General features: G+C 47.0%; 1 protein-coding gene across 1 annotated transcript; it reads left to right on the forward strand.

The window, feature by feature from the left end:
- Positions 1 to 2,014: 2,014 nt before the first annotated feature.
- On the forward strand, positions 2,015 to 10,500 carry CA6 (carbonic anhydrase 6). The gene is made up of 8 exons (XM_075171906.1): positions 2,015 to 2,051; positions 4,650 to 4,798; positions 5,192 to 5,287; positions 5,848 to 5,914; positions 6,492 to 6,649; positions 7,831 to 7,954; positions 8,449 to 8,547; positions 9,062 to 10,500. The coding sequence occupies exons 1-8, from the start codon at positions 2,030 to 2,032 to the stop codon at positions 9,709 to 9,711; spliced, it is 1,365 nt and encodes a 454-aa protein (XP_075028007.1). The 5' UTR covers positions 2,015 to 2,029; the 3' UTR covers positions 9,712 to 10,500.
- Positions 10,501 to 10,968: the final 468 nt, after the last annotated feature.

Raw genomic sequence — 10,968 nt, forward strand, 5'->3', positions numbered from 1 at the left:
ACCAATGATGTTCAAACAATGGGGAAAATCTTTACAATGTGTTAGAATAAAAGCTGCCCTTTGGATGATCCTGGAAGGAAAAGCTCTAAATACTGCCTGCTCGTTATTTTATTGTGGTATCCCATGCGGTACAGATCACTAAGAAGTGCTTATTTATGTATTTTGTGAAATTTTATCTGATTGTCATTTGTTTCAGGGGGTTGTTTGCAGAGGTCATTGAAGCAAATGGTAGTCTTTTTATGATCTTCATCGGGCTGGGAATTAAGCTAAAACAGAGGATATTGTTGAATAGATACAATATTGCAATTAGGACACTAAGCTGTTTGCAGAAGCTCTCTCTGGATTTTCTTTAGGCCAGGCTGTCTGCACCTCCTAAGCCCCCGTATTTAATCAATGTCAGGAAACAAATGCCTGCAAACTGACAGTGCTTAAATGAAATAAAAAGAAAAGAATTGGCAAATAGTAAGAAATCCCCAAGTGTGGCCATAATTATAATAATTTGAAAATTAGGAAGGTGATGAAGTAGCGTTGAACTATTCTCTTTTTAAAACAATCACCTCTCTTGCCAAACCATCTCTGCAGGATTTGAAGGTGGGGAGTTCAACAATCACATGCTGATTATTCCTTAGCTCTAGCTCCGTTTGTCTCAGACAGGCATGACTGACATTGATCAATATATTGCAGTTCTGGGGTGAAGAAGAAAAGGTTTCTACTGATTGTCAGTCACAGCCATGACAGAGATGGTATTAAGATTTCTACTTATGCTTCAAGTCTTAAATATAGCACTATGGAGAGGGCAAATAGCCTTGAAGGGTTCAAGCATTTGCTAACAGTTTCAGCAGCACCCAAACCTCTGCAGGAGAGATTCAAATTAGGGCTAAGAGGCTTAGAGCCATTGGAAAAGGGATAGCATCCAGCATGCTAGCTCTCCTACACATTTGCTTCTTCCATAGGTGACCACAGGAGGTTTTTAGTATTAAATACTTGCAGAGATGATGAGCACGTGCAGGTGAAGCTGGGGCCTTCAGTTCTTAGTCCCACGTCAAAGGTTTGTGTCTGAGCTAGTGACGCTGAGCAGGAAAAGGCGCTGGTATTAACACTTCGCGTGACCTTTAGGGGCTATTAGGCCTGGGGGTTGAAGTGCCATCAAGAGCTCAGAGCAATCAACTGAATCCCGAAATCAGGATGCCCAGGTCCTATTCCACACCAGGATCTGTCTCACAAAAGCAACGAATCACTGTGTCATTATTTGTGGTGTGTAAAAAGGGGGTGCCAGGAAGAGGCATAGCACTGCGCTTGGGAGAAGGGGTGGGCTTTGTTAATAAGAACACACCCAGGACACCAAAGCCACCCCAAACCACTGCTATCCCAGAAAACATTCAAAAGGTTCCATTTATTTAAACCATTTCACTCCTATTCTTCTTTTGTTAGCATTCTCCCTAGTTAAAAATAGCAAATTTGCTGCCAGTTCCCGATCCTAAGCAGAGACTTCCCACCTATTGCCCTGGTTCTGTCCGCTCTCACATTGATTGAGAACCTGATTCCACACCTTTGGCAGTTGAGACCCGTTTAAATCCCCATTTCTATATAAACACTGCTTCTCTTACGGTGGAGGTTCGGTCTCCAGCGATCAGTAAGCTATTACTGCAATGCAGGTTTCTTATTTTGCAGCACAGCTGTCCTGCAGACAGAATAATGTGTATTTTCACTCTAGGGAAAGCAGAGCAACCGTTTATTGCTGCAGCTCCTGGTGTTATAACAACTAGATTGACATGCCCTGCTGGCAAACGAGGAGAGTTTTCTGACTCCTGAGCTAACAGCAGTTCTCACCATGTCCTAATAACCTGCTTTGCTTCTCCTCCACACAGAGGGAGAGCTGGATGAAGAGCACTGGGGAAAGCGCTTTGCAGGCTGTGCTGGCGAGCACCAATCTCCAATTGACATCCAGAGGAAAAAAGTGAGGTACAACCCCCAGTTGCTGCAGCTGGAGCTGAGTGGTTACGATGGGCCTTTGCAAGGGGATTTCACAATGACCAACAACGGTCACTCTGGTAAGACCTTGGGGATCCTTCTCCGTACCTACCTAAAAAGAGGAGCGGGTCGAGAAGTCATTGCTGACAAAGGAGCAGCCTGAAAGAGAAATCAGGGCATACCGCTCAAGAGTTTATGTGGTCCTGCCGCCGCTCTCTGTCAGGAGGAGCAGCTCTAAGGCACAAGGAAGCAAGTGCTGCCTGTCCCCTTCAGCCCCATTTTGCCCCCCGAGCCCACACACGGATCACTGCACGTGCAGCATCCAGGGGCCTCCCATGCGCTGTTTCCATGACAGCGGGTGATGCTGGCAGCCAACAGCGCAGGGAACAGGCCAGCAGCAGCGAAGCAAAGGCCTTACATTTTTGAAATGCAAATGTCTTTAATGGTAGGTTTGTCCTGAAAACCCAACCCTTTCATCCGCCCCTCTTTGTTAGCATCCTGCACTGAGGAGTTCAGGTTTCTGTGCATCGTTCTGTGCAACCCCGCAGTGCATTCAACGGGAGAAAGAACATACCTTCCTGCTGGGACAGCTGGTGGAAGAAATACCTGAACCTGACAGCTTTCTGCTTTTAAGCTATAAAGCAGGCTGTGGTGTATCCTCTGGAGGTTTCACCTGGGCAGTATAGCGTGCACTTATTACATAGTGTTTGGGGTATAAAGCAGACTTTATGAGTTCAGGTATACATTTTCCCAGCACATGCAGGATACAGGAACAGCTCCTGTGTGTTCAGCTCAGCACTCTGCCGTAGCTGGAACATTATCACGAACCTTTTGTGGCCAGCAAGTGACACTAGGTTGAAATGCGGTGGAATGAGCCAGCTTTGCCGTAGGGGTGGGAAGCTTTTTCCTCCCTGGCTGAGCAGATGTCCTGGGAGGATGTCAAGCTCATGACAGCGCAGGAACAGATTATTCGGTTTAGCTGATTGAAATGCTATTCACAGACAATACCTTTTTTTTTTTTTTGAATTCGCCTTACTTTGCTTTGCCATCTCACTTCATTCTGCTCTCCTAGTTTTGCCATTTTCCCCAACCACACAGGAAAGCTCTCCAGAAACACATATATAAACCAGAGAAATAAAAGTCAGTTATGGTTCTGCAAGATATTTTCTCTGTTAGACATTAAAAAGAGATAAAAGGCAGGTAGAGCATTATAGATTGACCCTTTCTTGCAGTGTACTAGAAGACTGCAGGACTATAGTAGTGAATGGTATTTGGTGCATACTGACTCCTCTCTGCATTCCGAAAATGCATCTTTTGCCCCTGTGCAATGATAAGAACTAGAAGTGATAGGAATAGAGAACCGTAGTTCAGTAGCAAGTTTGCATCTGAGGTTCGGTTAGATGTAGGTGACACAACACAGAGGAGAATCCCTCCCTTATAGTCAGAGGATTGGTATTTCAAGTCTCAGGAAGGGAAGCTGAAGCACAGCATGGGTTAAAAGCCTTGCCTTTGGCCACACAGTGTCAGGGCAAGGCTTATAATTTAGGAGGTCCTGGATTCCCCTGCTGCAGTCTGAAATTCATTGTCTAAATAATTCATCAGCTGGTACTGTTGGGAAAATGCTTTTGGACTACAGATGAGCAATGAAAGAATTTTCTAATAGCTGCAGTGGGGAGGGAATGAGTGGTTTGGGGAAGGTGTTTGGAACATAAAGCTGGTAGCTCTGTAATCCCGCACAACAGTCCTTTCTTCCTCTCTGTAACAGAGAGGGAGCAGTGCGGAGTGAGAGCAAGGAAATGAAGTGATGAGAGACATACTGCCTTCAAAGAAAGACTGTTGTGATTGTATTTCTAAAAATCATAATGAATAAGTACTCCTGTTTGTCACCCACACAAGCTCAACATTCAGTTAGAAGCTCTCATGTCAGCATTGCTGCCCTGACTGCCTACAAATTAATTCCTGCAGGTTTAGCTTTCAGATCTCTAACTGCACATGTGTATTTAGGTAGCGAGGACACCCACAGCTCTGGAAGATTAAAATGTCCAGATTAAAATCCATGCAGGATGTGTACAACTTCCTCCAGTAGCAGATTTTTCTTAGGACTGGGACCTCAAGTGTGGCCTTCATTAACTCAAGGGCCTCAGGGGCCAGAAATGGGAAAATAGGCTGCTGCCTGTGCTGTAATCTGTAAGGCAGTAATGGACAAGAGTCCGAATTGCAGAGCAGAAATGCCAGAGAAAGGCGCAGTTGCACTCAGTCACTTCGGTAATTTCTATCCCCCTTTTCTTCCTTGGAGATAAAGTAGTTAACAAATCTGTGCAGAGCCGTGCAAGATGTGATGTACTGTGCGCCAGACAAGCATTAAAGCACTTTTATTAGTGCCTAAGGAAAAACCCAGAGCTGCTCAGATGGAAAAAAAGTCTGCAGGCACAGCCAGTGCCCAGTCATCTTTGTGCCTGGTGTGGTCTGTGATGCACAAGCCTGAGGTCAGGAAAGATTTTAAGCACATCTAGCTTTAAGCTTCACTGGTTTTCCTTGCGTACTGAGTTAGTTCCCCGAACACGACGGTGCCAGCTTATTTCAGAGGGTGTTATTGGCAGAAGGCACTAGGCACTGCAAGCGCAGGTGCAAGAATGGGCACGGCTGCACCCAGGGCTGTCTCCAAGCCTGTTTTTCAGTTCAGATTGATTTGCCACCCACCATGCACATCTCCAGAGGGCTCCCAGGCCTCTACACAGCTGTACAGATGCATCTGCACTGGGGTGGCCTGGACCTGGAGACCAGCGGCTCTGAACACACCATAGACGGGATGAGATACTTCGCAGAGGTACTTGAGAAGGGAGCAGGCTGGAGGGAGGGTGCGTTGCAAGTCTGGCAATGGGGAAATTAGAAGCTGCAGCTTCCCAGAAAGCCTGTGGGAAGCAATGCAGAGGCAAGTGGGAGAAAAGGGGCTCCCATAAGTGCAGGTGGTTGGTGCAATGGGAGGGCTGAGCCTGATGGTGCTGGCACGGAAGACTAAGAAAAGCCGTTGCAATAGCACTAAGATCCTTCAAAGACGGAGTTGGTCCTCCACACCCGTCACAAACCTGTTAAACTAAAGGTCTGTTTGGCTGTGCTGTGAGGCACAAGCAGCAGGAATGGGGATGGTGACTCTCTCTTTAAAGCACTGAGGAAGCCATTTATCACTTTTTGCTCAGTGACCCTGTCTCTCTCCTGACAGCTGCACATTGTCCATTACAACTCAGCTGACTACTCAAGCTTTGAAGAAGCCAAAGACAAACCAAATGGATTGGCTGTGCTTGCCTTCCTGTACGCGGTAGGTTTGAGGCCCAGGCTGCTGAGCAAGGCCAGTCTGTGATTACCGTTTATACCATAATCGCAGTCTGAGAGGGTCCAGACAGGAGCAGCCTGTATGAGCTTTGCACATCTGTCCCAAGAGATGGTGTCTGCCACCAGTTTGAGGCAGCTGTGCTGTAGCAGGACCATTCTTCCCTTATGTCATGTGGGGCTCACACAATACCAGCCGATACAACTTGGGAGCCCCAGAAAAATTTGCCCCAAAAGAAGTACGGATGGGTTATCAGGTGTGGCAGCTGGGTTTTCCCTGCTGTACCTCAAGGCCTTGCTCTGATTTGCAAAGGGGAACACGCGATTTTGTGTGGATTGAGAAGTGGTGAAAAAGGATCCTTGCAGTTCACTATTCTGAGATCCATGTGTACGTACCTTATGCCTAGGATTGTCCGACCTATTAAGAGATCTGCAATAGTATTTGTCTGTTTATCTCCCAATTCACCAATTAGTCCCCCAAGCTGATCAGTAGTATAGAAGGACAGGCAGGTCACTAACCTTTTGTTCAAGTTTCTATCTTGTATTTAGGATGGGCACTTCGAGAATACCTACTACAGTGAATTCATTTCCAAACTGGCAGAAATCAGGTTTGCAGGTAAGACCTGGGAATGCCTTTCTCCACCCTTGATATTCTCAAAGCCTCTATCTACGTACTGGGTCCGGGGACAGGCGTTTTGCTGCTGCATTGCTTGCAATTACGTGGCCAAGCATCCTCAGCCATGCACAACTTCACGCCATCCCTGCCCACGCGTCTCAAACAGCAGCCCACATGGCAGGGCGGTGTGGAAGGTGCTCAAGGCAGCCATAACCATACTCCTGGTAGGTCCACGCAACACCATCAAATACCAACCTCCGACGATCCTGCAGTCTGTACGCCCGGACAGCCGGTGCTCTGCTGCACTGATACTCTCTGCTTCCTGGGGGGACTAACAGCTACGGGCAGAGCAGCGAGGTGCAGTCGCCCACCACCTCCAGGACCCCAGGTGTCTCTGAATGACAAACCGTAGATCCACCGAAAGGACCATTCACTTCCCTTCACCGTCATCCAGTTCTGCCAAAGATCTAAAATACCAGTGCTCCGGGCAAAGAGATTTGCCAACCCCAGCTCTAACACTCACCTTTCTCTTTGTTCCCCATTAATTGTTAATATTGTCTCTCTGTTTCCTTTTGAGGTCAATCAACCAAGCTCATTTCTTTGGATGTCCAAGCCATGCTGCCAGAAAACCTCTCGCACTTCTACAGGTACCAGGGCTCACTAACAACCCCACCTTGCTCCGAGAGTGTGATCTGGACCATCTTTCATTCTCCGATTGTCCTGTCGCACACACAGGTAAGCGATAGCGGTTTCCCAGACAGAGCAGCTTCTCTTTCCTGCCTGCTTCACCTTTCCACACACGTTTCCTTTTCTGTCCTCCAGTGATTTTGGGAACAGCCTGACAGAGGAGCTAATCGGGCATTTCTCATACAGGGCTTTTGGGATAGACTCCTAGGCAACTGGAATTACAGGTGACTGTAATGGCACAGTGATGCTACATCCCAGCAAGGGTCAGTTTTTGTATAGGAGCAGCTTACCTGAGGTCTGGTGAGCAGAACCAGATAACAAAGCTTTCTGCTCAGTTCAGCTCAACCATACTGAAGCATTATAAAAAGGAAGAGACCAGTCAGAATCAGCAAGGCAAAAACTACTGCAAAAGAGTTTAAAAAACCCCCCCAAAAATGTAAAAGCCGTAACATTTAAATAATTACAGACTATTTGGCACATGTTTAGGAAAGAATTTTGTTTTTTTTTCTTGTCTACACGTACACTGTGCAGCTAGACTGGCGCTTTTCAGGAGTGGCCTGCTGTGAGTTCCGGCTGCGAGACAGGAGAGGGTTTGTCCGGCTCCAGCACAGGCGTTACGGAGGAGCTTGTGGAGGGCACAGGAGCCCTGGGCAGTGACCCCACTTGTGCCAGCAGTTGCATGCTGTCACATGGCAGGATCTCCTTCTCTTCTCTCTGTCTGCCTTGTCAGGACAAAGGCTTTAGCAGGGAAAAAGGTAACAAATAAAATCAGCTTACTGCTGAGTCTTGCAGAATAGTTCATCTTCTTTAATGAAAAAGAAGCATCAGAAACATTTTCTTCTAGAAGAACAAGATAAAGTGGAGACTACAGTAGTGGAGGATCACAGTGTGCTCTCATTTGAAAAAGAAACACTCTTTTTGGCAAGGGGAAGGCTAGTAGGCACTTGTGAGAAAGCAGTACGCTACAGAATAGCAGCAAAATCTCCATCCATGCATACCATCAGGCAGGTGTTTAAAACTTCCTTCAGGCAAAATATCTTTATCACGAATTAGCTGATTAAGGCCCTCATGTTCTGTTCCTTTCCCTTGCTAATACTCAGCAAGAGACCCTGTGGGTTCCTCTATAACAAATGGCTAGGTTTAATCCTGAGCTGCAGGATCTGCACTGCACTTCGAGGCAAAACTTGCTGTTCCCATTGCCCTCCGTAATAAGCCTGCATTGCTCACAGATCAGCCTCCTGGAGAACACCTTGCTGGACTGGCAAAACAGGACCCTGCGCAATGACTACCGGCATGCTCAGCCCCTCAACGGGCGGGTGGTGGAGTCCTCCTTCAGAGCCAAACTCATCCAAGGTAAAGGGAGTCAGCAGGCAGGACTCGGGCTTTCCCCCCGAGAGGCAAGAAACCTGTGTGGAAGGAGTTAAGCTGCAAATCACTTCAGCTAGGCATGGTGGAGATGACCAGGAGTAGCAGTGTCCCTGCACAGCAGGTGGAGATGGCCCATGTGCCTCTTGCCCCCTGCCAACACATCTTGGTTCTAATGGTGCAGTGGTGGCCGTAGGTTGTGTGCCAGCCCCTTGTTTTGACTGCAGTGGTGTCACACAGATCTCCCAGGCTAAGTGGGGCTACACGGCACCACGCAAGAACACTGGGTTCAGGTGTGCGTGCATCCATAGGGGTGAGGTACGCTAACCATTGTAGAAACAGCTCTGGCGTGGCTGATTAGCCAGGCACCGTATGGAGGCGAGACGCTGCATTTTAAAACAAACCTTCTACAAACTGGAAAGCAGAAATCTACCATGTGCAGGTCCTGGCCTTCTGTAAATTCAGCTGTCTGATTGCTCTAGAACAATGCCATCCAGAAGAATTCAACCTCAGGCTGGAACAAATCCAGATGCAGCTCCAAGACATGAAGAGAGAGTTGCTGAATGGAGTGAGCCACATAGGTAAGAAACACACACCTATTCTTGAGTCCAGCTTACCTTCCAAGGATGAAGACCCCATGCCCTGCTGTCCTTGATGGCCTAAATCATTAACAGGTTTGGTACTGATATGTGCAGGTAGAATTTTGTCCCATATCTAGGCCTGCTGATGGAAATTCTTCAACTACAGCATCATTAAAGCTAGCCCTAATCTAGCTACTTTCACAGTAACTGCAGCTTTCTTCTGCAACATGTAAGCACATTTTTACACAGTGAGGGATTTAAGCTCACAGTTCCCCTAGGATAAATAATCATCATCTCTGTTTTACACAAGATGAGAAAAGAGGAAGAGAGGAAAAAAAAAAGTGATTTTTCCCAGAGAGTTAGGTGAAGGAGCTAAGCTTTTCATCATTTCAAGTCCCTTCCCTGTTGGTACGATCCATGCCAGTAACCGTGGCTCAAGACAGCTAAGATTGCCACAGCCCTGGCAGTTCCTGTGGGGGTATTCTTCAGGATTTGGGCTGATCCATAAGCACAGCAGGAAATGTAACAGCTGGCTTTTTGGTTATTTCAGGTATTAAATCCAACACTTTTCCAGCTTTCTACTTCCCTGTGGAAAACATTGAGAGTTTTGTGAATGTTCATCCCCTCCATGACATGGCTCTCCAAGCCTTCACCTTATGTTTCTGGACAAGAGCCCAGCATGCTGGCAGTCAGACTGTTCTTTCCTACTCCACACAGGAGAGGGATAACGAGCTAGCGATGACCGTGGGCACAGACGTGGGATTGTGGATAGGAGGCCATTTCATCAGCTTCCCCCTGTACCACAAGGCACAAGGCTGGCTGCACTACTGCATGGCATGGGCCTCCCAGACTGGAATGGCGAATTTATGGCTCAATGGAGCAGCTGGTAAAGCAAAGAGTATCCAGAAGGGATACGTGAGCCAGGCTGGAGGGACGCTTGTCCTTGGGAAAGATAGAGACACTCTTCTGGGGACGTTCTCCAATGGTTTTGCAGGGTGGATGACTCATGTGAACCTGTGGAGCCACGTTCTCAGTCCTGCAGATGTTCGGGCACTTGCACTGTGCAAACCAGGGCAACTGAAGGGAGATATCATAGCATGGGGAGAAACCTCCATGACGCTCTTGGGGGGGGTGGTTCTGGAGTCTGACACCAGCTGTCAGTGACCCCAACTTTTTTTTTTTTTTTAAGGCAGGAGAAGAATCCAAACTGCTTGCTGGGGAAACAGAGGAAAACTTATCAATTATTTGCTTGTTGCTCTTTCTGCTTTGTATAGGCTCACTATGCACCTGCTAGTGCTCCAGGTCATTTTTCCAAGTAGGTACATGGGAGCAAAGCCTCCATCAGTCGGATAGAAGCAAAGAATAGAGCGGAACTTGGCACATCCCTCCCAGGAGTTTGACTTAGGTCCCCATACATAGACCTTCCTACATGCCAAAGAGCCACTGTCTTTGGTCAAAGGAGCCACTTTCTCAAGTGGAATCTCTCTCACATCCTTCACCCAGTCTCAGTTTCTCACCATCTTCCCTGCATGCGTCCTTCCCATTTTTCACCATGAAATCACCACCCCTTCCCCTGCAGACGTATGGCATAGGAAAGGGTACATAAAGTCCTTGCAGGACAGAGTGTGGTCCTATATAATCATTGTGCTTGATCAGTGGCATGTCTTCTTTTCTGTAAACGGATGTAGAGACTGAGCATGGAAACAACTTCTTTTTCAACATGTATACATCACAAGTTTGAGGACAGGTATAAAACTCATCTTCTAAGGTTAATCATGTGAAGGACTATCTCCAGCAACAACAAAATCCGTGCCAGGCTGTTCAACAATTCTGCTTTTTTCAAAACAGAGGGCAGCAGCCCCGCGTAACAATTAATTAAATTGAATTTCCCCATGTTAAAGTATATTAATTAACCCCCAAACCCCTTAAACTAATAAATACTTTAAGAAATCCTCCATTTTTATCAGTGTGCACTTTACTTTCTTCTGAGAGTCAGCACTGGTCCTTCAAACTCAGAGCTTTTCCAAACCAATTTAGCCTCCAGGTGGAACGGTGCCCTTAGGGGACACAACCAGAAACCAGTAGAAGGACCAAGCTCTAAACCATTGAAGACTTTTTCAAGTGGTTTCAAGTACCTGAGAGCTGAGTTATTTCAAAAACAAAATTTAAGCAACTCAATGTGAGAAGCTAAAGACACGTTTGGACAGGTTCGCAAACACAGGCTCCAACCTGTAGCTCACTGCACAGGAATCAACCTGAATTTGACTCCTGCAACGCAGCAGGGAGGATCTCACTGGGTTCAAAACCTTGTATCTCTGGGGGACGAATGAGCTCCAGCTGGCTCATGTGTACCGAGTGAGGATACGGGGGTTATTAAAGGATTAAGAGAGGGACTGTTGCTCTTTGGCAACTGAAGTGTAA

This window comes from Calonectris borealis, chromosome 23, assembly GCF_964195595.1.
Source record: "Calonectris borealis chromosome 23, bCalBor7.hap1.2, whole genome shotgun sequence".
NCBI classification, from domain to species: domain Eukaryota; kingdom Metazoa; phylum Chordata; class Aves; order Procellariiformes; family Procellariidae; genus Calonectris; species Calonectris borealis.

Coding starts and splice junctions, on each gene's coding strand:
- CA6 (XM_075171906.1), top strand. CDS start 2,030: ATGACCAACAACGGTCACTCTG. Junction 5,915..6,491: donor GGCAGAAATCAGGTTTGCAG/GTAAGACCTGGG, acceptor TTTCCTTTTGAG/GTCAATCAACCAAGCTCATT. Junction 6,650..7,830: donor TTGTCCTGTCGCACACACAG/GTAAGCGATAGC, acceptor CATTGCTCACAG/ATCAGCCTCCTGGAGAACAC.